The sequence below is a fragment of the Anguilla anguilla genome, chromosome 3 (assembly GCF_013347855.1).
Source record: "Anguilla anguilla isolate fAngAng1 chromosome 3, fAngAng1.pri, whole genome shotgun sequence".
Classification (NCBI taxonomy): Eukaryota; Metazoa; Chordata; class Actinopteri; order Anguilliformes; family Anguillidae; genus Anguilla; species Anguilla anguilla.
This window is the reverse complement of record NC_049203.1, coordinates 57,718,069-57,745,266: the sequence shown is the minus strand read 5'-3', so window position 1 is coordinate 57,745,266 and position 27,198 is coordinate 57,718,069. Positions and strand designations below refer to the sequence as shown.

Below are 27,198 nucleotides of genomic sequence, written 5' to 3'. Positions count from 1 at the left end.
ACATGAGATTCCATATGTAGGCTAATCATTGTGCTAAAATGCAATTTTGTTTTTCAGTGCAGGCAAAGATATATTTAAAATACATATGCATTAAAGAAAATATATTAATTTCAAAGGAAAAAGAACCATCATAATGTATTTCTGCTCACCTTTATTTTAGAATGGTGTTTATGAAGAATTGCTTCTGAACACATGCAAACGTAACATGATTTTGTCTTTATATTTATCTATATATAATCAGACACATAGACTTTAAGTCTTCGTGCATTTTGTGATGAAGCCGCACGAAAAAGTAAAGTTTTTTAAATGTTTAAATTACGGTATTAAAATTAGATACATACATTAACAACACTACAATAAGTAAATTTCAGTGGATATGTAAACACTAATTGTGCAGAAGATATTTCGAGATATATTTCGTTTTCAGTTTACACAATAGACTATTACACGTGTCAGCATTTTGTCCTTCCTAACAGAGCAATGCAGTAGGTTGGTCCTATTTAACTTTGAATGTGACAGTTTATGTGGTTTCGAGATGGATTCATCTGGACCGAGTTGCAACTGAAATACGGTGCATGCATGCACAGTTGAGAGCCTAGATTCGCCGCTTTTCGTTGCTCTCACACACTCACACGCGTGACTGACAGGTCTTCACAGTAGCACAGCGATGGGGAAAGGGTGGGGGCAGTAGTGTAGTCTGTACAGTGCCCTACAGTAAAAAGGATTAAAGTACTCAAGCTTCTAAATAGTTGTAGTGTGCAGTTTCGTGCAGACATCGCCGCTTACGCACGTATGAGTGCGGTAGCGAAGAGACGGAACCGGCTGGAGCTAGCAAGATAGCTAAGAAAAACAACGTTAAAATACATTAATTTTTCAGGCGCACGCATTCAACCTCTCTCCCTCGAATGCATCTGCTAAGAAGTAGGGAGGGAGAGGGAATAAGGATGAATAAATAGGACAAATCTGAACACACAGAAACTTTGACTTTAAAACTATCACGAGCTTTAATTAAGAAACCCAGAGGAAAGTATCTAGCCATGGAGAACCACGCAGGAGAACAGCAAAGCTACGAGGACGTTCGCAAGAGCGGCTATCTCCGCAAACAAAAATCTATGCACCGGCGATACTTCGTGCTTCGGACGGCCTCGGAACGGGGCCCGGCTCGGCTCGAATACTATGAGAGTGAGAAAAAATTCCGAGGTAAAGCGCCTGTCCCGAAAAAATCCCTGAATCTGGAAACATGTTTCAACATCAATAAACGGGCCGATTCAAAGAACAAGTACATGATAGTACTGTACACTCGAGCGGAGAGCTTTTCCATTGCGGCTGAAAGTGAGGCGGACCAGGACGAATGGTTTCAGGCCATGTTGGACCTTCAATGTAAAAGTAAGTCTGCAAAGCGAGAAAGACTGCTACTAGAGCACCACAGTATTCACTGCCCAGCGTGTCTCTCCAGTTAGCTTCAGCTGGCTGATTTGTTAATACTGCAAATTATAGTTGGTTAACGTGTCACTATACTGTTGTTTAACCCCTTTTGTATCATTGGAATGAAACAGTAAAATATCTATATATTTTGTCAATTTTTTACTGCTGTAGTTAAAGCACGCCTAGTTTTAACTAAAATGACGCGTGAATATTGCTAGCTTGCTTTTAGCTAACACATTGCTCAGTGCACGCGCTGTTCTGCAGACCCATTAACTTAGCTAGACAGCAAAGTGTTTTGGTTGCATGGATGTTGCTAAATAATTATGTTGCTGCATGATTTCAGTTAACTATCGGTGTTGTTAGCCAAGTATTTTGTGCCCGTTTAAACAGCTCATTACTGTGTTGGTGGTCCACGTTGGTAAACGTTTTAATGTTGACTGCAAGTTTTTTTTCTGGTAGTTTTATGTGCTTGCGTGTAGTGTATATTGTGCATAGCACTATTGACTCACGGGGAGAGGGAAGTCTGCATTAGAAAATGAACTCCGTCTGTTCTCCTCATGTTCAAGTTGCCATATGCCGTTGTCCCGACCACCACCCTGAAAATACATTATATTTTGTTATATACGTCAAGGGCTTATATGCGCAAAAACACTCAGAGTATGAATGAACATCTAGCATGGCACTAAGAGACTGGGAGCAAATCTATTAAAAACAGAAGCATCGTGCCTCTGTATCCCCGAGTACACAGCCCATGTCGACTGAGGCCATGCATTTTAAAACGCCAAAATCTGCGTGGCGTAAGTATGCTAATTGCTTATTTGTTTTGATTGTTTCGTTTTTGCAGAGTTTACAGTATTGGTGAACACGAATGAACAGAAGCAAATTCGAGTGAAATGTTTTGACACTTTAACTGTGTAACTAGTGGACGTTAACTGCACATGCAGCGTTAAACACGCGAGCAAGCTATAGATTAGAAAACTGAACCAGTGTTCCCCTCCATTAGCGAGTGTTAGAGTCAAAGTGGCTATGTACTGCTTGGTCACACGCTTAATTGTGTGTGAAAATGTTACTCGAGTCGTCCGTATTTCTATACAGCCAGCCAGACGTGTAACCATCATTGCATATTAGCGCATTACATGCATGTGCTGAAACTGACACGCCCCTGGAGAAATCCACACTGTCATTACTGACTGCTACATCCGCTTTTTTTTACAAAATGAATATACCCGTTCAACAAAGTTTCACATGAACATAATATTGACAGTGGTTAATTAGGGGCTTCAGCTATCTTGGGGAGGGGGTGGCTTGTGACGAAACAACATGTGACGCAATCTTGGCAAACAGATTTGAGTTCAAGGTACTTATACCTGACCCGTTGTTACATAAGGAGCTGATTAAAAACTGAACGCTATAATTAGCCTCGGTGGTGGAGATCATACTCTCAGAGTTGATGTAAAGTTGCTGCCTACTTCCATAACCAGTCAGCAATGGTAACCATATAGGAGTCAGCAGAAAGAGTATGCACTAGGCTTGACAGGGCTCTAGTCTTTGGCTAAAGGTAAAGGAACAAATGAGGGTGGTGAAATGGTACTTGGGGAGGTGGGAGGTGGGAGGTGGGCAATCCAGTTGGTGACCATAAAGCAATCTGCATAGTTAACTAAATAAACAGCTGTTGAGTCGTTGGCTGTTTTTACACCTGTCTTTGGCAGTCTGACTGCTACTTAAGTCCAATTTCTTTGTTTTTTCTTTAGTTTTTTTTTTTTTTTAACTATTGTGCAGCTGTGGTGTAGTGCATTACATGGTTAGTTGATGTTGGGCTGCCCTCACACTGTCTAAGGTCTTTTACCTATTGTCACGACTTGGTGAGTCAAATCAGATTCCTTGCAAACTTACATTTTCCTTCAGTTCAGACAGACCCAACTCATGTGATGTACACTTCCGAAGACAGACATATTAGGAGAGCTAAAAGCATAATATAAATGTTGAACTTTTCTCATGTTGTCCATGGTGCAAAGTATGTTTTATGCCTAGTTGCCAAATTTAGTTGTTAACCTAAATCAAAACAGATTAGGTGTAGATTGCTCAAGAAACATAAAAGTGCAAACCAAACAGAAAGGAAGCCAACAGCTTCTCTTTGGTGAAACAAGAATGCCATCTCTGTATTGCAATACAGCACTGCATGACGTGGAATGCATGGGTACTCTGCTTTTCGCCATGGCGGAGACTCTGCTGCCTAAAGTAGACCACATTGGTCAGTGCACATTGCTGCATGTCATTCTGAGTGAAAATAGCTGTATCCATCCATTATTTGTCAATTGTCTGTCTGTTTTGAGCACCTTATGGTATATCATAGAATATTAAAATACGCAGATGGCGTTTTTCTTCTTCTAAACAGAGATGCCCCACCACTTTAAAAAAGTTAGATATATAAAATGCATGCATGTGTGTGTGCTTCCCTTTTTTATGTAGAGCTACTTTCTGTCTGGTATTGGTGAGTAGTCTTTGCTGTTCTGTACTTGAGGAGCCCCCAAACAGTGTGGCATGTGCACCGTTACAGAAGGCCTGACAGCAGGAGTGAGGTGGAGTAGATTAGCCAAAGTGGGAGGAGCTGTGGAGGCCAGCTTTAGGAGTTTTCTCCTGTAACCAAAGTTTATGGCGTAATCTGAAGCTCACATGTACAGTTGCAGTTGAAAGTATTCACACCCGTCACATGAGGAGGTGGAGACTTGGGTAGGGAGAGATGATGCAATGGAGTGGATATTTTCCCTTTTAATGGTCCTTATTGATCATATATCTTTGTCGGCTGTGGATCATTGCAGTACCACAGCACTGATATTCTGGACACTCGTGGGTCTGAAGAAACATTCTGTTGTTGTACAACTCCAGACCTACGTAGCACTGATATTAATGGATCAATTGGTTTGATTGAACACTTAAAAAAAAAAAAAAACGCATGTCAAGATTGAAGTCTGTGTACCAAAGAGACCAAGCCTTGGGCACAACCTTCAGAATGCAACACGCCATAAGGACCTCACAGCTAAATGGCGATCTCTTATGAACTTAGGACCGTGTTAGGCATTGTTTACAGATGGATAAATTCACCTGCTTCAGAAGCAATATTATCAGCTGGGTTTCTTGCTGGCAATAACTGTTGAGTCCAGTACTTAGAAATTTTTTTTGGGCTCAATACATAATTCCCACCATGTCTTTGGAAATATATCAATGGGTTATCAACAGCATTATACTGTAGTATTGCCTAATTAACTGGCATGATAGAAGTGTGGAAGAGAATAGGAAATGAGCCTTAGGGCCTAAAGGCATTACTTTTTCTTCCCGCCTGACAGTTAAAAATTTGTGTTGACCTGAATGCCACCACTCTATAGACCTAACAAATGAGTAGTTTGGTTACTGTGAGGTACTTTCTACATTTGATGAGCACGTCTAGACTCTTGATTTCCCCAGTCTACCAAGAGTTACTTCACTGTCTAACTGATGCCCTCAAATAACTTGCAAGTGGCGTCACTAGCCAGATCAGAAAAAAGTAATTTGACACAAAATAGTGAAATATCGTCTCTCAAAATGCAAAGGAGTGAATTCCACTGACTGGCACAAGTACGTGATTCCACACAGAGCTGCACTTGAATTTCTGCTTCAGATTAGCTCATAGCGACTGTGGTGTTCTGTCATCTTGGAACTAATTTGGATGTTAGATTGTGAAGCCTGGAAATAAAAAAAACAACATATTTTTTATTTTTTAAACAGTTATTCAATGGAGAAAGTTATTCATTCTCCATTAAGCATTGCCGGTTTGACAGCCATTAATAACTAGCTGGGTACCCAGACACTTTTTACCACGTCTTATTAAAGTAAAAAACAAAACAAATGTAACTCAGTTCAGTGCAAATGACACAATAGGGTAACAACATACTGTAGTGTGAACTGCATGCTTCAATGTGGAATACCGTAATTTGTTTCTGTGTTTGGCAGTGTAGAACTCCACAGTGGATATTTGTGTTCTGTTGTGGTGTGGAACAGCACAGTGTATTTCAGTGTTCTCCTGTAGTGTTTGCAGAAAGCTGGTGGCGCAGTCCTGATCTTTCCGGTAGCTGGTGTTAAAAGGTTAAACCCCTAAAGTGGTGCTCATCTCCCTAATTAGACGGTAATTATTGTTGCTATGACAGAGTGACATATCCAGTGGGAGCACAATGCTATTTTAACACCTAAATCCAATGCAGTGATCCAGATCACGAGAGTCTGGCCAGGTCTGGAAGTCTGGACACAAAATGTCTGAATACATGTTATAATCCAGCCCACGTTCTGCGTGGCCCTTTGAACAACTGCTCCGGGACTAACTGTAACTGCTTAAAGTATAGCTTTGTCACTGTTTTAACTTGAGGCTAAAAATATCAGATCACTGTATAACTCAAAACTAAATGGGCCTCGGTTGTATGCATGTAATATCAAAAGTAAAAAGTTTGACAAACCTCCTGAATGGACTAAATGGAAGTTAATTTTGACTGATTGGAAAATTGCGTTGTTTTAAAACTTTAAATTCAGCTCGATCCATTTTCCTAAACATAGCCCTAGGTGTAACCCAACCTCTAAACCACTATTTATTTATTTTTTGTAATTGGAAAAATAATTTTTCATATCATTTCCACTTTCCAACAGGCACCAAATGTAGTGTCCGAATATTTTTTGGCATGGGAACATCAGATTCCCTCCCCCTGTTTGTTGACCCATCATTTGTTTTGATGGTAATTCTAGACAAAGAGCCCGACAGGTGTTAGAATAAGGACAGACTGTCACCTTCTATTGAGTCATTAGGAGCAGAAATGTGCCTCTGTCACCAGTAGTAGTGAATCCTAATTATTCCCTTTCAGTGCATGCGTCAACCATTGCACTGGGCAGCCCACCTACGGTGTGCCAGTAGGTCCATGGTGCTAGGGGCTCTTCTCACTACAGCAAGCCCAGCTGGCCACCTGTACTGATGATATCCTTTGACGTAACCTTAACCAAGTGCGTTCCTTGATACAGTGGCGGATAAGTGCTCCCACAAAATTGTCAAAGGGGGAAAAAACAAGCAAAATTTGAAATCTATCATAAACTGTTTTATAAAGTAAAGCACAGAATTTCTACCCTCTGATGTAGATTTGACCCTCTTTCATGCATTTCCGATACTGTAATTTTGCCAGTATACCCGTACATGGGAAAGAGCAAGAATTAGTTAATGAACTTGGCTCGCTGCTATCATCTGCTAGTAGGGGTTTACTTTGCTTAAAGGTGCAAACTGCATGAGAAAAAAGATTGACAGATGAGAAATTGGTGTAAATACTGGGTGAAATCATACAGACAGGTATGTTGAAAGGTCATGTGAAAGGCTTTAAAATTTTGTGCGTGCCTCACATACACTATGTGTTCCGCTGATGAAGACCAGATTGCCAAATCGTGTCCGTGACTACTGCAAATATTTGGAATGAGCTAAGTATTCTTTTGAAACTATCGATGTGCTGGCCAGTCATGCTTTTTTTAACATTTACCATGGCTTTCAGTGCCCAGAGAACTGTATATTCTTTTTTTTTTGGTTTTGCGGACTAGAGCACGTCATAGCATTTGTGTCAGCCCACGCACACTATTCATAGCTCTATTTTGGTTATCACCCGTAGCCCAACCCTAATTTAGTTGTTCATTTTTATTGTAGTGATATTGGATATTAGCACATTTTATATAGTTTTTTCAATATGTTACAGTGGCCTGTACAAATCATAAGAACCGATTAATGTTAATTCAGAATTTCAACACATACCCATGCCGTTTCAGTCTTTTGCTCTTGAAGAGATTACATTAATTTAGTAGACACTCAAAGCCAGAGTGACTTAAAATATAGGAGGAACATAAAGTATTCTAGGCATTGGCCAATAATAGCTTAAAACAAACTTAATAGCATTGTCTGAAAAACTATGATTATGGCTGATGTGATGGCCTAATACAATGACACAACATAAATGCGATAGAGTGGCAACACATTTGATGGACCTCTGAAGCTATAAATTAAGTGAAAATATCATGCTTATAAAGTAGCTTGATCAGTCATCTGAGCCTCTTTTATTTATTATTTATTTTGAATTTGTTGCCTGCCAAACTCAAGAAAGAAGAAAAGCGATACACACACTCTGTAGCCCTCTCAAATCATTCTATCTCCTTAATGGTAAACTAAACATGTTGAAAGAATTTGTCCGTGCTCATCCACTGCTTCCAAAAATGTAGAAACTTGAGAGGTACTGGCATTGGTCAGTATGGTCAGAGAAATATTGATTATTGGTATTGACCGCATATTGTGCATCCCTATTGCATTCACCTGATGCATATGAGTAGTAGTACCTGACCTGGCTGACAGCATTCCCAGACCAGTGAGTAAAGATGCAAAACCATTAGCACTAGTGCAAGATAGCTATGCTAACCATGAACCAAAGTACAAATGCTGCATACACACAGACTGCACCCATAGCAAGTTCAAAGAAGAGAAATCTAGAACCATAGAAATTTAACTTAAAACCATAATCTAAATTACCAGTACGTAGAATACAAAAGGAGGGTGTGCTATAGGGTGGGATAGAATGCAAAGGGAACCAAGATGCAATCTGAAGAGGTGCGTCTTGCAGCTGCCTTCTGTATTGGCTACAGGGATTTATTGGTGCAAGCAGGGAGACTGACAATATGTTAGTGTATACCATACATGTAGGGTGAATTAATGCATAAGAAATACTGTAAGCTGCATGACTTAATTGATGTATCCATTCCATATGTGGTTATGCAGCAGTGCTGGAGGGTTGGTGGAGATAAGGATGCATGGACAGACGTAACAGGATGATATAACAGACATAAGGCTGGGTGAAGGCATGATGTGAGCTAACTGATAGCTATTTCTTATCTTCAGAGCAGGACTTGTTATTTCCATTTCACCCTCTATAGGTGTTTTTCTTTTAACCTATGTAGTGTAGTGTTGTAAAATGAAATTGTCTGCATTGTGATTAGACTGTCTTTGTTGTGCTGTACATTATGTGCAGTACAATATGTGATATGCTGAATTTGAGTCTTGGACTTAAACCATTTCCAACGTACTTAAGATGGGTTGCCCTGATTGTAGTCACTGATGTGGTATGGATCTAAATGCACTGAGCGCAGTTCTGACGACCTGAATTGATACCTGCATCGCAACCTTGAAGTGGTTACAGAAACAACATGGCCCGGCCATTCAACCAATAACCCTCCATTCGACCCATTCACCCCCCTCTCTCCCCAGCAAAGTAAACAGCTTAGACCCTGATGTGTGTGCCATGATAACAAAAACCACATGTGTGAAACGAACCTCATCGGAGGTGTTGGTGAACTCTCTACGGTGGGGACCGAGGGGCAGCAGGGGGTGGGAGATGGACAGGGACACTTGGTTGTGAAGTTGCCTTTTTTCCTGCTTAGAGTGGCACGCACTCATGCACACACAAACATATGCTTACACACACACACAGCTGTCCTGCATCTCTGTCTGCCCCTTGTCTCTTTGCCACTCTTTATAGGAGAAAGAAAATGGGCTTAAATTTGAGTTTAACTATTTTCCATTCCTTGTGTCTAAGTGAGCTATCATCAGGGATCTATGCTTAGTCATCACAGTCTGCTTTTTCTTCCCAATTGTATCGAATTCTCTTCTCATGCATTTGTTCTGTTGATGTGATTTTGCAGCTTGTTCCTATTCATCCCCAACAGAAACAGAGACTCGGCTCGCAATCAGATCTCTCTCGGATCAATAGAGCCGTGCCAGTATTTCCTGCAGCAGGCTGCATGACTAGGCTGCATCTGACGATCTAACGGCTAAACTATTTATTTTACTTTACTGTACAGCAATACTGCATCTTAAAGAACACCGCAACACTCACGCAGGGTATAACATGACTAGACTGCGTGGCGCGTGAAAGGACTCCACCAAGGCCATTTTTCACCCCACTGTGCTTTACCCTCTCGCACGGCTGTTTGTGACCTACTTTCATGCGGAGACTGAATCATAATCAGTGCGTCACTGTGGCCAATCGTCTGGGTGGTCAATATCCCAGTGGTGAGCACGCTTTTCATGTGAGAACTGCAAACAGCCCTTATGGCCCCAATAAAACCCTATTGATAATGGCCACTGGGAAATACTGCAATGTCAGGGAAGAAATGAGACTCGCTTATTATAGTCTCACGTGCCGTCTGCTTTGGAATGAAGAGGCGTGGGATAGATTACGGTGGATCTCAGGACAGAAGCAGAAGTGAAGGATGAGTGGATAGAATATTAACAAATGGGTTTTTTTAATACATAGTTGGGCATATTTGTTAAGCTTGCATAAGTAATAAAAATTATCAGTACAACGCTGCCAGCATACCGTGTGCCAAGGTTTTAGCCTTGGCGTGCTTTAACATTTTTAAAATTGTCCCTTGTTGCTAACTCCAGACTTATGTGGACTTTGGTTTCTTTCCTTCAAAACAAGGAATAGTCTGTCAGGTGTAATCACCAACGTCGGCATCATCCTCGCTCAGCGCCTCTCTTATCATTATATTGTTGTTGAGAAAGGTGCAGTTTAATCATGTAATAGTGTGATTCACGTCATAAAGGCCAGTGTGATCTCATGCTGGTGTTTCTGGGTTATCATTTGTCTCCATTTACAGCCGGTAGTTTCCTGCTCAAAATCATGACAGCAGGCATTGTTTGTCACTGCCTGAATATTACCGGAGTAAAACGTGTCTAGTATTAGTAGTATGAGTATTAGTTCTGGTTTCATGTTGTTCAGTATGTATCACCTGGGTCCGCTATTAAGTGGATTAAGTGGATATGATGAGGAAATCGCTTAAAGTTTCATTTTGGATGCGGCATTTGAATTCTAACATATGGCCTTCTGATGTATTGTTTTGGTGGGGACAATCAAATTTGTTGTCATATGTTGTTCATTTGCTGTCTGCAAGGTGTGCGGCAGTTTCCATATTCACTGAAGTTCGTAAAATGTGATTACGCCTGTCAGAATTGTATGATTCATGTGAGTCGGCAACTCCCTGAAGGCTGGTTGCTTATTGTGTAGAAAATTCAGACGGGGGAAACCTCAAGATAAAGGAACCACATGGCTGCCGGGTGGTTTAACCTTAAGCAGTGATTCACATTGCAGTGACATCCCCATGGTGTTGGCAACGGGTCCTGATTGTGCCGGTAACTTCTGTGGCCAGTAGCCCTGCAGAGCAACCAGAGGTGGAAAGTCCAGGGCTTGGAAAATAAAAGTCCTGCCATGTGTTTCTTCCACCGATGAACTCAATCAGCTGATTTCACTAATTAGACTTACCTCCTGGCTAAAGAATTTTGCTAATTAACAAGTCCAGGTGATTGGAACAAAATACTTGGGAGGAATTTTACTCTGTGAACCTGAATTTACCAACTCTGAGGGTGACACATTAGGAAGGGAGGGTATCATTCAGTAGGGATTTCCACATCTCATTGAAAAAGAGCTAAATTCTGGCTGAATGGTTGTGTGCAGTCTGCCAGCACCAGCTGCACTAAACATGCAGCTAGTCCTTTGCCAAAATGGCTGCCAGGTTCAGCTGGTAGTCTGCAGAGTGAGAAGGATTGGCTATCTACATGTGCCATGAGTCTAGCGCCCATACTTGTCTACACTCCTCTAAATTGACAGAAGATGTTGCAGCAATGAGGCAAGCTTACAAATATGACGGGTGTTCCAAAGTGGGAGAAAAAAAAGTAAAAGGGGGGCGGGGGATTGCAGCCTGGCAGTGCTTTGTGCAAGCTGTTTGTTGTGAAGCCATTTTTAATCCTTGTATAGTCAATGCTGAATATCATTAATTGTCATTTTTTAATGAAAGGTGTCTTTGAGCCCTGTTTATTTATTTTTGCATCATGTAAAGCAGCCATATATAATCATTGTAACACATACACAATATAATACATTGGGGATCTATATTTATGGCACCAGTATCACTGTTACGGAAACATGGACTAGCAGGGTGTGTTCTGTGCATTTGAATTATTTTTGTGTACCTTATAGTTCTCTGAATTGAGCTGTGTTCTGTTTAGCTACCCCACTTCATCATGTACACACACAATGGTGCGTGTGCTATGTAGGTGAATGAATCATTTCTTATTTTCTCCTGCTTTTTTGTGCTCTGTTTTGGAAAAGGTGCCATGGTTTACTCATTCTGATGATCAAAGGGAGGGCTGAAGGGCTCTCCATCTCTTCAAAGCTCAAATGACGCACATGACTCAGTCTAATGTATGTAGCTAGTCAATGGAACTCTCCTTTCAAGGTGAGTGTCAGACTAAGACAAGCACTTGAAGCTGAGTTTTTTGGAGCTGGTCTGCGTTTTACCTGGGAGGGAGGTAGACTGAGGAATACAAGATGGAAGGAGAGGGAAAGCCTGAGGTGAACCAATGGAACTGTGCTTGTGTTTATGTTCTCTTGTCTCTGACTATTTTTTAAGGGCTGTCACTCTCTCAGCTGTTGTATTCTCCCTGCCTTTGCTCTACCTGCTTTTTGCCTTTTCATAATAGTTGTATTCATTGGAAGCACTTGAGTGATTCTGCATTTTTATTTTAATTAATTTTGTGTGAAAAGGAGTTTCTGGGTGGCTCATCCTGATAAAGCACTATTTGAGTGTATGGATGGGCCCCATGGTTTGCTGTCGAATTCAAAATGTGCCAGTGCTAACTGAGCACGTGAAGTTTCTTTCTTTTTGAGCGAGGCCAACATGCAAACTGCATTGTGATAAGCAGCACTTTGCATTCTGGCCGTAGGTGTAGACTACCCATGTGTAGAAAGACCCGATTTAGCAAGAGCTTTGTTCCCACAGCCGTACGAGCTCTGAATAAGCAAGCTCCGCTTAAGTGACAAGTAACCTGTATTTTATCTATCTATCTATCAATCAATCAATCACAGGCTTCAGAGATGAGCGCTTGTGTGTTCTCCCCAGATCTGCAGAGACACTCCGACTGGGGGGGGGGGGGGGGTTGGGAATTACACACTGACCCATTGCTCTAATTCCAGTGTTCATTCAGGCAGTGGCCTTTAGAAAACTTGAATGTGTCCAAGCCATGCAGTGCTAGAGATGCACTTTAGAAACAGCAGCCTGTGGAAACCCTTCAACTGTGCAGTTATTCTGGGCCCCCAAAATAATAGCTCACCACTGGATTGGGGGGGAAAAGGGAAATGAACACATGCCGATTTCCTCTTCCATGCCCACAAGTAGATGTTTTGGAAGCTGGAGTGGAAATGTGAGTCAGGCCAGAAACGAGCTGTGTTTCTGTCATACATACATATGGTTGTGATTGGCCCGCACAGTGGAGGTGCAGGGAGACAGAAATGCCCACAAATATGAAATGATTTCAGACTGGTTCTATTACTTCAGTAAAATTCAGAAAGTTGTTGGTCATTGGGGTCCTTTATTCAAGTGGTATTATTACAGAGAGAGCGAGAGTTAAGAGTGTGGTAAACTGAAACGAGTAGGGGTCTCTCAGTGGTTGCACTGGACAAGTAAAACTAGCTGAACCAGTCTTTGGCCCTGAGTCTGAGTCACACAAGAATTAGGCCAAGAGAGCCAATTGGTTTTTTTTGTTTGTTTGTTTTTTTTAACTTTTTAATTTTTTAGGATCTGATTGGGATGAGAGTTGGGATGAAACCATAATAATTAAATGGTTTGAGGCATATTGCTACTAGCTATGCACTACTAAGGGTGAAGCTCTGAGTTTCATACTTAAATAACCAACATTAGTCAGAGATCTGAGTCCTAACAAAAATGATTTTCTACTACTTCAACAACTGGTTTACAGGTACAAGTTTATACGACCACACAATAAATGCCCGAACTTCCATGGTGTGTCTTCAGAAAATAATTTTTCTTATATGACACAAGACAATTAGAAATCAAAAGGGCCCCCAGTTTTGTTTAATTCGTCTTCTTTGTTATCACTAACCTCCCAGAGTCCCAGTATTGGCAGATCTAGCTAGTTTGCAAAACCAGTTTTGTTGGCTAATAATTTATAACTCCAGAAGTTGGCTAACGGGTAACCGTAACGGCTGCCCCCAAGAGTGCGGCTGCCTTGCTGAGGCAGATCGATGTCTGTCCATACAGATGGTCTTCCCTCACAGTGCTGCTCCCTGTAAAGTATTCCCTGACCACATTTACAGTTACAGAACCGTACATGCGTTTTACAGGCTAAATAAACCGTGTGTAAAAACCGATTTGTATTTGGAACATTTCAAGTTTGAATTAATCTACGGCTCCCCAACGCGACTTCTCCGTGTGACTCTTGAGCTCGTTCTGACTGTAAAGTTATGCCTGTCCTGCTGTGCTTGCATTTGTCTCGTGACCAGTGTTGATGAAACGGTACACAATTCATAAATCACATAAAATCAAATCTGCAGTTGACACACTTGTGTGGGTGAGGGACTACTTTAAAAATGTTCCCCAGTATAAAATGAAAAAGAATGGCTGGCTACTGTCCTCTAAGACACTATCAATACAAGTTTCCCTTGTCTGCAGATAGTCAGTGTCTTGTAGAAACAAGCTTTTAAAAATACTTCTATGCAAATACGTGGATGCAGGTAATGGTTAATTAGGCATAGAAATCAAAAACATAACTAGGCCTCGATCTATCCATATTGCTAATGTAACCTGCTGACCTATACATTTAAACAACTTTAATCAGATAAACCACAAGCAGTAGGCTATATGTGACATAATGTGCTTTAAGCATAAACTATTTAGCAGGCCTGTCTGAAGCATTAACCATTTATAGAGTCTGAAGGTTTAATATGACTAATCACCTTTTTATTCTTTTCACACAATGTACTATTTTCTGTGTACAGAATTGGCACTTAGGTAAAATATATATTCACTATAAGTTGGCAAATTAACTCTTCAGCAAGTACTGTACAATTTGGTATGTATTGTTCAATTTTGCATTCGTTTAACATCAGTCATTTTAATGGCAGATCTATTTTGCAGGTGCTTTTACTGTAAAACAAATTATGCATTGCGCTTTTTATCCTTTGAAATACAGATATAAATCACTTGTGGGCTGATAATTTTTTTTTCAGCTAATTGTTAACACAGTGGTGTGGCAGTTCTCCAACTTGACAATATTATTTTAAAATCTTATTCCAGTGTTCAGAAATGCTTTATTTCTGTGATAATGGGTCACCATGGTAAGGCCTGGATATCCAAAGACCCTTAGTTCCCACTGCACTATTCATTGTTCTTCAGTAACTGTCCTCTTGACAGTTGAAAAGTAGGGGGATCAAGATGTTTTCTCTCTTTTTTTTATTTTTTTTAGCAATATTATCCCTTATTATTAGTTTTATGATTTTGGATGCCTGGTTGTATTTCTTGAAGTATTTCCTACAACATCTTAAGTTTGGAATGGCATGGACTCACGTTTGAGTTCAGATATCCTCCAGAGCCAGCTGTGTTTCATTTCAGTCTTCAGTCTGCCAGCTGAGTGGCACAGCCATTGCACCAGAGGCACCCAATCTACTATGCTAGTGTCACAATGCCCCTTCCCAACTGAAAGCCTCCTAGCTATCCAGTTACACTTTTCCCCCAGCACAATGTTCAGGGTTTTAAGAAAGCATCATGGATGGACACAGTGGCCGAAATGGAGAAGTGTAGACACATTGCTGGGAAAAAAATAGCTTCAAAACTGTATGTGGGTGGTTGTGTTTGATTGTCCATAGGCATAGGGGTTGCAGTGAGAATACTTGAGTTGGGTAAACAGCTGACTACAGCGGTGTTATTTGTTTTCCTTCCAGAGTATGTTAACTGTTGTCACCATATTTTGATGTATCTGAACCCTGAAGAGGTTTCCATGCAGGTGTAGGAAGTCAATGACCTGGTCACTGAGATGGAACACATGGGTGTTGGAGCGTTTACAGAAGATTACACTAGCTCATGTGGGAAAAAAAATGCTTGCATTGCATTAGAAAGTTTTTTTTTTCAGCTTGGTGAATGGTGGTGCTCTCACCTAACATGAGATGGGATCTTATTGACGATTCCTGCTTAATTTCCCTGTTGACTTGATTATTGTCCGTTGTACAGGGTTCTTACGGTCATGAAAAACCTGGAAAAGTTATGGAAAATAATATTTTTTGAAAAGTAATGGAAATATAGCGAAAGTTGCATCAAATATAATTACTAATTAATCCAATCATAAAAATAGTATGTATAGTAATAAAATGTAAATTGGAACGTAACCTTCGCGGTATTTTGGTGGTGTGAGAAGTTAATTCGGTCTGGCTCAGTCTGTTTACAGGCACGCTTCTGCTAATGTAGCAGTTAGTAAACGCAGGCCCTACTGTGCCGACAATATGTCAGGGAAGTGCAGCTTCAATAATATATCAGGGCTCGAAATTAACTTTTTTACTTGGTAGCACTGGTGCTCCCAACTTCAAAAAGTTAGGAGCACCCACCAAAATGTAAGGAGCACCAACAATATATGCAATAGATTTTTTATTGATAAAAAACGACAATATAACTACGGTTTACAAGTAACAGTTGAATTGTCACGCCTAAAATGTGTCGACTCTTCAAGGAATTGCGTGTTATGCATTCAAACGACACAGCGCTTCTCGTCACATTAATACCGCTAATTAAATCAACCGCCAGTAAACTGCATCGGAGAAATTAGCTGTTTCAACTGGGTCGCTACACAAAACACTACGTTAATGTTTCAAAAAAAAATGCCGTAATCGTTCGCTTCAACTTTTCAGCTTTCGATAACGCTAATAAATTGAACATAAACTTTTGTCTTCAGGTAACATTAGTTACCGCGTTAGCTCTCTGTGTCGCGTGACAGTGGAGTGCTGCGGAAGGGAGTGATTGAAGGCTAATATTAACCAATTTAAAATCAGCATTAAAGGTAAGAATGTCTAGCTCACGATTGGTTAGAAGGGTCACCGTCAGCTCACAAGGCACATATTGAGTGTACTAACTAGCGAATGTACTAAGGAAGAGACGTTCGACTGAAAAAAGAAAAGAAAAAAAGGTCGCACCAGAACAATTATTTGCACTCGCACAAATGCTCCCAATTATATTTCGAGGTCGCACAGATTAAATTTCGGGAGCATATGCGACCAAAATGGTCGCAATTTCGAGCCCTGTTTGAGACATTGACAAAAATGTTAAACTATTCGAATTAAAATATGAGAGAATGTATCTAAGTGTGTCTGTCTGGTGTTTATTTGTTTTAGAGAGGCACCATATGTTTCAGATGCAGACCTAATTTTACTTAGTGTTACAATAAGTAATTTTAAATTGTCCCGCTGAGATAAAGTCATTTGTTTTGGTCATGGAAATTCAGTTAAAGGTTGTGGAGAAATCATGGAAAAGTCATCGAAAATCATTGGTGAAAAAGTGTATGAACCCTGGTGTATGAACCCATAGTTTTTTTATTTATTTATTAATCTCCACTTTGATCTCCCCTCCCACAGGCAAAACACCCAGTGACAGTGGCAGTGCTGGGGACTACGGGGTGCCCTCTCCTGGCCCTGCTTTCAAAGAGGTGTGGCAGGTCAAAGTGTGGCCTAAGGGTTTGGGTCAAGCCAAAAACCTGGTGGGCATCTACCGGCTGTGCCTGACAGAGAAGACGGTCAACTTTGTCAAGCTCAACTCTGATGCGGCGGCTGTCGTGCTGCAGCTCATGAACGTCCGCCGCTGTGGGCACTCTGAGAACTTCTTCTTCGTGGAGGTGGGTCGCTCAGCAGTGACTGGGCCCGGGGAGTTCTGGATGCAGGTGGAGGACTCCGTAGTGGCCCAGAACATGCACGAGACCCTGCTGGAGGCCATGAAGGCCTTGAGCGAGGAGTTCCGCCAGCGCAGCAAGTCCCAGTCCAACGCCACGGCCGGCGGAGGTGCCACTGCCTCCAACCCCATCAGTGTACCCTCCCGACGCCACCACCCAAACCCACCACCAAGCCAGGTGGGCTTCACCCGTCGAGCCCGCACTGAGACCCCTGGGAGCACCGGCAATAACAACACCTCCCCCACCCCCCGCCACAGCTTCCCCAGGGCACGCACAGCCAGCGAAGGTGGAAAAGTGGAGGAGGGCGGGGTGACAGCAGGCGGGACCCTGCCAGGCTCTAGTCCTAATGGGTCCTGTTCCACCACCCCTATTCTCAGGTCAAATAGTGCTCGTGCACCCACGCCTGCCAAGACCCCACTCACATTAATGCGTTCCACCTCCACCCCTGCCCCCTCTCCTGCCCCCAGCCTCTCCTCTAGCTCTGGCCATGGATCTGAATTTGGGGGCGTGGCGGGTGGAGGGGGAGGAGCGGCCGGTGCCTATGGACGTGTGCCTCACCGCACCTCAGTTTCGGGCTCCCCCAGCGACTACGGGTCCTCGGACGAGTATGGCTCTAGCCCCGGGGAGCATTCCCTCCTGACTCCTGACCTGCCAGGGGGTTCTGCTGGGAGCCCGAATTATCACCCCCTGGGTGAGGAGGCCTCGAACTACATCATGATGGGCCAGCGGGGGATGTCTGGAGCCCTGCAGTCCCAGGCCTCCCACCCGCCCACCCGCAGGGTGCTGCGCCGGTCCTCCAGCCGCGAGTGTGAGGCAGAGCGCCGACTGCTCAGCAAGCGGGCCTCCCTGCCCCCCATGGCCCTGGATCGCCTCACCCCACGCAAGAGAGGGGAAGAGAGCGAGGTGGATGACTACGCCGTCATGTCTCGGAGCGCGAGCCGTGAGTCCTTCACCTCCCGCCGGGAATCTGGTATGGGGCCAGGGGCCGGCGTGTACCTGGATGTGGCTGGGGAGTTTCGTGAGAGAGGTGAAGGTGGAGGTGGAGGTGCAGGGGCTGATACTGGGTACATGTCCATGTTGCCTGGAGTGACCGCTCCCCCTGTCTCGCTCTCCCAGTCTGTCTCTGTGGCCGTCTCCGATTCCGGCTCCAAGCCAGCTGACGACTACATGGCTATGACCCCAAACAACAGCGTGTCCCCGCCACAGCAGATCCAGCCTCCCCCCAACGGCTCGGACGGGTACATGATGATGTCACCCAACAGCAGCTGCTCCCCGGACCAGAGAGGGATCGGGGGGGCCTGGGTGGGCAGCAGCAGCGCAGACAGCAAGGCCGGCAGCGACTACATGAACATGTCCCCCATTAGCACCCGGTCCGCCAACAGCACGCCCCCGCCCTCTGAGGGCCTCCCCCACTCTGAACCGCAGCAGCAGCCGCTTCCCCCAAAGATGGTTTATTCCTACTACTCCCTGCCCCGATCTTACAAGCACATGTCCCCTGCTTACTTTGAGGATGATGGTGGCCGAGGCAAGAGGCCCAGCGGCAGTAGCAGGGGTGGAGTTGTGACCAGGGGAGCGGCCAACCAAGGCGGACAAGAGCCCCCTGTGGGGCCGGCAGTGGGGCGCCACCAGTCCCTGTCCTCGTCCTCCTACTCTTCCAGCTCAGCCAGCAGCGAGAGCCTTGGGGAGTCTGAGGAGAGGTCAGCCAAGTCTGCAGGGGTGTTGGGGCGCTCAAAAAGCTCAAAAGATGGGAGTCTCCAACAGAGACGGGTGTCTGGGACCCAGCAACAGGGCCAGCAGCAGCAGAGTCGGAGGCCTGTCAGCCTGTTTGTTGATGTTTCTAAAGCCAACACCCTCCCCAGAGTTCGAGAGGCACCTCTACCTCCGGAGCCCAAGAGCCCCGGGGAGTATGTCAGCATTGAGTTCAGGGGAGACAGAGGCGGAAGAGCGGGAGGGATGGGGAAAGGTCAGAGTCCTGGGGTGTCACTACCATCAGGACCCCTTAGGTCCCTGCACCGACCAACCTCCTGCCTGGCTGGATTCCTACCCCTCCCTCGCAGCCCGTCCACTCCACAGACCCCTCCCTCTGCGTCCGAGTATGTCAATATGGACCTGGGTCCCTCTCCTTCTCCTTCTCCTCTCTCTTTAACTCCTCTGGGGTTCCCCTCCTTCTCTACCCCTGCAACACCGACAGGCGTTGCCCCTAAGGCCAGGGATGAGAACAGGACCCCACCACAACGGGAGGAAGGGGTGGACGAAGGCCACAGGAAGGACAGCGTGACCGAATCCCCAACCTCATGCGCTGATTACACAGAGATGGCCTTCAGTTTGAGTGGTGCTGCCACACCCAGCTCTACTGCCACCACTAAGCCCCCTTCTCCCAGCAAACAGGACCAGCCCGGACCTAAACTAGTCCTGGGGCTGGGTTTGGACTTCCCTTTGGTCAAGGCTAGCTCTAACCCTGACCAGGGTGCCAAGGTGATCAGAGCTGACCCTCAGGGCAGGCGGCGACATTGCTCTGAAACCTTCTTGGCTCCTCCACCCCTGCCCCCTTCCTCCTCTTCATCCTCCTCCTGCTCCTCCTCGTCCCTCTTCCCAGAGCACACCCAGGCAGTGGCGCGTAGGCTCGGCTTTGACGGTATGCTCTGGAGTAATGGAACAGCCCCTGATGTCCCCCCACAATGTGTGAACTCCGGGCCGTCTGTTGCACCCGCTGCTCAGGCTCCATCCATGGAGCAAGGCCTCAACTACATTGACTTGGACCTTGTTAATAAAGAGAGCCAACATTCAGCTCCAGAAGGACCTGGCACCGCCCAGCCCCTCCCCCCTCGCCTCTACTCAACTGTGTTGAGCGGAGGGGCAGTGGGCGGGGTGGCAGGAAGCGGAGGGGCAAACGGTACCACCTCAAATCTCAATACCTACGCCAGCATCGATTTCTACAAGTCAGAGGAGCTAAGGACACACCAGAATGGTAGCAAGGATGGAACAGGTAAGGGTTCTGGTGGGGAGGTTGCCGGTATGTTTTGCAGCTTGACTTCTTAGCTGTTATAGTCAAGTCATAATAATGATACGTGTTTGTAGGAAACTAATGTTTGTTTTTTCTCTTAAGTACTGACCTCTTTCCCATTCTGTCTGCTTGATCCTCTTTCTGCACACCTCTCTCTTCTGCTCTTTCTGTTTGCTTCTCTTTGCCACCTGCTCCTGCATGTGTCATCCATCTGAAAGGCAGAGAGCAGCTATTCAATAATACATCTCATTCACTGCAACTGAACCAAGCAAACAGGGTTAATACATGTTTATTTTCATTACCACCTGGCGCCAGATTGTACAATAGCTACCAATCTGGTTTATGGCATTTACAAAAGGTCTGTGGAAAGCAGGCACACGACAGATCATATCAGTTATTGCTTTGACGTGGCCTGGGTGATGTCTAGGACTGGATTTACATGGCTGTTAACATTTTTTACATAAATCATTATCTTTTAAAAGGATGTAGGCTCTGACTAGCCCTGGTATTGCCTATTTAATTCTCTGCGTGTACATGGAAAAAGTGAAAGTGGCCAAAAGTTTGCCTTGACTGTTTTATATCTTTCTCTTTATTATGTTATTTTCAATATAATGGAAAAAGATTCTATGTAGCTGTAAATCCTGAAAAATGATAGCTTACGTTTTTAAATGATACCTTTGTGGAGTTTGCTGGATATTTCCAACTCGGAATTGCAAGTGGATCTTCCCTCGCCTTTCTGTTTTCACTCTGTGTGGAGTCTCGTTGTAAGCATGCTAAGAGAAAGCTGATAAAAATAGACTTAGAGTAAATGGGAAGTCGCCATCAGCGTGATGATGAAAACACCGGTGAGCCTGACGTGACGCAAATTGACCCTCGAATTCTAGCTGGGTTTGGAAGCAATTAAGTACTTCGTTTATGTATTTTTTTTAATCATTAGCGAATTATGATGGGCGTGGTAATTGTGGGGATTTTCCCTGGCCCAGCTCCAGGGCCATCTCTGGGTTGCTGGCTCTGTCTGAACAGAGCCAGCTCTGTGAGGCTATGGCTGTAACCGTGCCTGGGCTGGCTGTACGCAGCGCCTCTGGTGAAGGCGGGGAATGTCTGTGGGTGTCTGTTTGCTGTGTGTGTGCTGTGTGTGTGCTGTGTGCACTGAAAAAGCAATGTTAGGCTGTTTATTTTGCATCAGTTTTAGAGGCTGCTAGTGTATGTTTGTAGACATTTATTTATCGGTGCCTCTGTGTTTATATGCTTGTGAGTTAATTATGCTTGTGTGTGTGTGTGTGGGTGCTGTGTGTGTGGGTGGGCGGGTGGGTGCCTGCTAGGAGACTCAGCATGTGTGTGTGTGTGTGTTTACTTTGCAGTTTAAGTGGCTGCTACTGTATGTGTATGTTTGTGGACATTTATTTATCTGTGACTCTGTGTTTATATGTTGTGAAGTAATTGTGTGTGTGTGTGTGTGTGTGTGTGTGTGTGTGTGTGTGTGTGTGTGGGTGGGTGTGTGGGTGTGTGTGTGTGTTTCTCCCTATGTGTGATGTGTGCATGGTTTATGGGAAGTCATGGTTTTCTGATGTATGTGGAAGACTTGAGGATTCGGATTTCCTCTGTGTCTCCGGATGCACTGACCCCTCCAGTCAGGCTCCATATTGCACATCAGTCAGGACGCCAGTGTCCCGTGTTGACCTCAGAGTGACCCACACACCTCTCAAAGCCAAACACAAAGGCCTGGTTCATTTATACTTCCCCAGCCCCCTAAGTGTTGCTGGAAGGGGTGCAACATCGCGATAGCGTAACACAGGGTGGGGTGCCTCCCCAAGGGGCTTTAACCATTTATCATTTAAGCATTTAAGTGATAAGAATTACCGGGGCTTAAAATGTTCATTTCTTTAATGTTGTTGTTTTTTTGTTTTTTTTTACATTTGGCGTGTCAGATTCCCCCCCTAATTTGGGAGTGTCCAAATAGTTATTTTGCAGCCGCGTTCATGCCGGCTTAGGAGAATGAAGCTGTCCCTGATTTCCCCGCTGGAATACGCGGTATCACCAGCTTGCTGCTTTACACACCGCAGCCCACTGCCAGGCTCACACAGCCAGAGTAAGACGTACAGTATCATGTGTGGGTTTGGCAAGCAGTTCCCGGGCGCCCAGTCCACCAGCTGGGGTCGCTAGGGGGCGATGGCACGCACACCCCTAACCAAACTGAACCCTCCCATTCTTGGGCAATGCGGTCACCAGTTGCTCTTTGTCCTGTGGGCACCACTGGCCACAGGTGGCGCTGATGTGGTCTGGATTCACTCTGAGGCTGTGCGGCTCATCTGTGCACCGGAACGGTGCCTTAACCGGACGATCCACCCAGCACTCAGCAACATTTGTTTAAATTTTAATTTGACACTTAAAATTTTTTTTTTTTACATTTTTTTTTACTACTGCTGATTTTAAGAGTACTTCAGGAACCATTCAGATGAGCAGTTTTTCGTTAAAGTTCCAGACCCTACCTTATTATATTTTACTCCTAATTTCCCCTGTTTTGCAAGGGAGAAATGGATTATTCGTGTGTGTTTGTGCACTTCACCGTAACCTCCTCTGTCAGTTTGGGAGAATGGAGATGAGCACACCCTTCTCTTCCCCCTGCAGTCCAGCGACTCGGCTGCGCGGACGTTGAGTCGGAGGAGGAAACTTCATGCGCAATTCATGCAAGCAGACTGAGCGTGCCCCGTACACCCGGGGGGTAGCGTGCGCGTGTGAGAAATGGACGTCCTGCTTACTGCAGTCTCTCTCTCTTTTTCCCGGGTGACACAACAGCCGGTTGTACACCGCCCAGCAGGCGTCCGTGCTAGACCGTGAATCAAAAGCTGCAACGTTTCTGTGCACGGTTTTTTTTTTTTTTTTAACCATCAGTGTGCCCCACCCTCCTGTCCTGCTGCTGCCTGCAGTGTGCGAGTGAGTGAGGAATGTGGGGTTCTTCTGATTTAACACCCCCTCCCACCACACATTGCAAAGCCAGAGAAAAAAATCACTGCAGAAGCGCTGCACTGTAGAGGCCGCAGCCTTAACTACTACCCTCTCCCCACATACACATGCGCTCACACGCACCGCCGTCGCCCTGCCTGGTCCATCAGCAGACAGGGCAGTGACCCTTTATGTAACTGTAACCTGACATTTCCAACACCAGGCTTAGAATACAAAGTGGCTACAGACTAAATAAATCTGCCTTAATTCTACTCCTCTTAATCACAGCCAAGCCAGACAAAGCTAATTGAGTTCGCTACCCCTATCCTCTCTTGGTTTTTGTGTCTAGACACAGTCAACCGAGTGCAGAGTCAGCACGATATCGCATTATCATTGTGGTGGCACCCTCTCCTTGCCCCTCTTTGTGAACCTGTAGTAGAGCTGCTGGTTGGTGCTGGGGGTCCTTGGGGGCTCATTCTCTGAGTGTCTAGCGTAGGAAAAATGGGCAGAGCAGGGAAGGCTGGATTATGACAGACTATTCGAGGTTGCGCCTGTCTCTGTGTCCCTGTTCAGTTCCAACAGCATTGTGTCACTGTCCCATTTTTGGCATGTTGGTTGTACTTGGGACTGCAGTTTGTACCAGAAATTGCAACATACATTGATAAGATGGAAACGCATTGATGATTTCATAGATTTCCATTTTTCTGGTCCAGTTCAGACCATAGTTTCTAGGTTTGCCAATCCCTTTGTCAGTTAGGCCTATATATATTTACCTCAGCCAGTTTATTGTAATAAACTAAAACTACTACCACTGTTGGCCAGTGCACTTGGATGGGTTAACTCTGTAGGTCTGTAGGTAGGAAAATGCAATGATAATAATTCACAGTGTGAGTAGTTGGTGATGATAAATTGTGGTAAAACTGACAGGTATGAACGCCAGCACGGCATTCAGAGGTTTGTGCTCATTTTTATTCCTGCCACATTAGAACATACTTGTGGAATAAAAAAATTGAGTGAATGGATTTTCAGCAAGATGTTGCGCGCTAGTCCCATATACCTTCCCGATGCAACACGCGTGTGTCAATTTTGCCGTCAAAATCAAAGAGACTTTAAATACCTTTAAACACTGAGGCACAGCTAGTACAATATATGTATACTACATATATATGTATACTATATATGTATGTATAGTGTGTATATATATATATATATATATATATATGTATATACACACACATATTTATTTATTTATTTATCTATATATTGCACCGTCTGTCCGCATGCATAACTGGAGTCCATAGCACCCAGTCCCTGTAACGGAGGTTTAATTTCCACTTGAGCACTTTGAACCCGACCCCCACCTTTTCCGCTGACCTAAATGAACCGCTGCTCATAGTTCGGAAGGCGTCGGCGCGTTGAGGAGGGCGGGGAGCCGCGCGCGGCCGGCGGCGGGCGACCCCGGGAGACTCCGCGCTATTTGCGTTCCGCATGCCGCGCTCCACCGCCGCTTTGAAGTGCGGCGCTGGGTCGTTTTACACTTGTGCCGTGGCATGGGGTGCTCCTGCAGCACTCCTGGAGTGTGGCACCGGGGACAAGGCTAAGGTCCTCAACATTTGCTCGCTGTGACTTTTTTTTTTTTGTTTAACCAAAATTCCCCGAAGTACTGTGTATTTGCCAGGTATTTATAGAACCCTACAGCATGTGCTTTATTTCCAGGTTACAAATAGCAGTCCTTGGCTCAGTATCATGCCAGCATATCAACTGCATCTGGTGTCTGTTTCAAGGGTTGGAGTGGGTGTAGATAAGGGTGGAGTGAAAGGTGCACGGGGAGTGGAGCTTTTTTTTTTTTTGGAGCGCAGACGCAGTTTGTGCATTTCGCACTGACAGGGATTTTGACGCGTTCCTTTGACAGAGCAGTTCCACCGATGGCAGCGGCGTCTGGTTCAGAGGTGGGCCGAAATGAACAGGCAGGTGGAAAATTCAACAGCAGCCTGATCGCTGTGTGGCTCGGGCCGGGGCTCGGAGCGGCGAGAGGGACAGTGGGGGTTCTGTTCAGCGCCGCGCCGCGCCGGGCTCCGCCCGCCCCTCTTGGCCGCGGCGCGCTGAACAGTCAGCGCCAGCCCACAGATTCCTCCCTGACGTAATTTACGCCGCTCCGCTGTCGTCTCGCTCGGATTGTGTGTCTCCGTTCGCACCTTCGCGCATTCTGAGGCCCGTCGGCGCGGCTGGCCTTTCTGTGGGCCGCCGAGTTCTGGCGCCGCGCTCGGCGGGTCGCGAGAACGGAACCCCGGAGAGAACGCGAACCCACGTACGTCCGGAGATGCCTGACGCGGGGCCCGTGTTGCACTCCAGATAAAAGCCTAATGTGGTGCTGCGGTATTGTGCAGCGAGCTGCGGCGCCCATGCACCTCCAGAACAGAGTCGGGTTCACGGTTTAGCAAAACAGCAGAGCCCTGGAGCACAGGGCAGTAAATATAATATGATTCCGGTGACACAGAAGCGCAGGGGTCAGCACCACGTGTCCGGAAAGAAATGTACTGATGGCCCTCTTCCCCCAGTCATCTGCCGTCTGATGTCATCTGCTGTCGTACGTGGCCAGGCGCCATTGCCCACTTACGTTCGGTCGAGCGGAGTTCATCTGGTGCCAGCTGAGAGCCCACCTCAGTTACAATGTGATGCTCGTGTCAAGTGAGCAAGCCAGTGGTTTAGAGTTAAGTGCTGGTGTGTCTGTGTATGTGTGTGTGCGTGCATGCATGCGTGCGTGTGTGTCTGTCTGTCTGTCTGTCTGTCTGTCTGTCTGTCTGTGTGTGTGTGTGTGTGTGTGTGTGTGTTGCGCGTGCGCCTTGCTGCTTTTGTGTGCTTATGCTTGGTTGCATAGTCACTTTTGTCATCTAATCTTCCATTGACTACAGTGAGAGCGAAAAGGAAATGGGAGGATTTCATTGTTTAAGAGATGAATAGGAGACTTAGTCACTGATTGTAGAAAGTGAGAGAGACAGAAACTGAATGCAGAAAAAAAGCACTAGCACAGGCAGACGTGTCGCCCCTGGTAGTGTGATTAATATCACTATTCAGTATGAACTCAGTTCAGTCAAAGATGCTGCATATCCATCTAAATGTGTGACTGGTGCTGTACATCTGCTAGAGCTGGCCTTGATTTATTATGTTTTAATGAGCTGCAAAAGCTTTTCATTACTCAGTGAGCACTGTCAAATGACATCACTCAGAATGCACAATTCTCTGAATGGATAGGGCTGAAAATGCAGGGTTTGTACACTCATCCCAGTGGCTGACTAGGTACGAGGAAACTAATATCGACTGAGTGGGTGAGGTTATTTTGGACTTTGATTTTTCATTTGCTAAAGGAAGTCTGGTTTGCGCCGTTTCCCTAGTGACGCTAATGAACATGTTGTTTTCTCTCTGTGCATATCTGTGTTTTTAGGGACACAATCCTCACCCACACACACACTCTCTCCTCCCCCCCTTCCCTCCTCCCTCGTTTTGCCTCCATCTTTCTATCCGATGCTGTGTCTCGCCCTCCTCCATTTCCTATTTTATTCGGCGTTTCCGTCCATCGTAACCACATCTTTCTTATCCAGCTTCTCTTTTGTGTTTTGATCTGCTAAGTCTTTTTTGTCTTCCTCACACACACGCACACACACTCACGCACACGCACGCACGCACACATTTTCCCATTCTCCTCTGCTTTGAGGTACACTCCAAAAAGCAGTTTGAAGTGGTGTTTGTGCGGGGGACCCGAGTTAAAGCTGGGGTTGGGCGGGAGAGAGAGACTTGAATGTCCTCATTCCTCCGGAGTATGCGGGCTGCAGATTGCCAGATTAAAAGAGCACGGGAGAGATGTGAGGATAAAGGGGGTGTAAATGTGAGTCAGTCCGGGTTGTGCGGTTTTCTCTCTGTGTGGTAAGGGGACTCTTGAACAGCTTCCGTTTCAGGAACAATGCGGCGTCATTCTCACCACTCGCAGGCTTATTATAACTGTTTTTAT

General features: G+C 45.1%; 1 protein-coding gene across 2 annotated transcripts in view; it reads left to right on the top strand.

The window, feature by feature from the left end:
* The first annotated feature begins 606 nt into the window (after positions 1 to 606).
* si:ch73-335l21.1 (insulin receptor substrate 1-B) overlaps positions 607 to 27,198 on the top strand; it is a 35,032-nt gene continuing 8,440 nt past the window's right edge. Inside the window, exons 1-2 of one of the 2 annotated variants that reach the window (XM_035411488.1) lie at positions 607 to 1,386; positions 16,935 to 20,231. In XM_035411488.1, the coding sequence (XP_035267379.1) occupies positions 1,038 to 1,386; positions 16,935 to 20,231 (3,646 nt within the window). In that variant the 5' untranslated portion in view covers positions 607 to 1,037. Of the gene's footprint in view, positions 1,387 to 2,100; positions 2,223 to 16,934; positions 20,232 to 27,198 lie in introns of those variants that run through there. The other variant, XM_035411489.1, reaches the window with a different exon arrangement.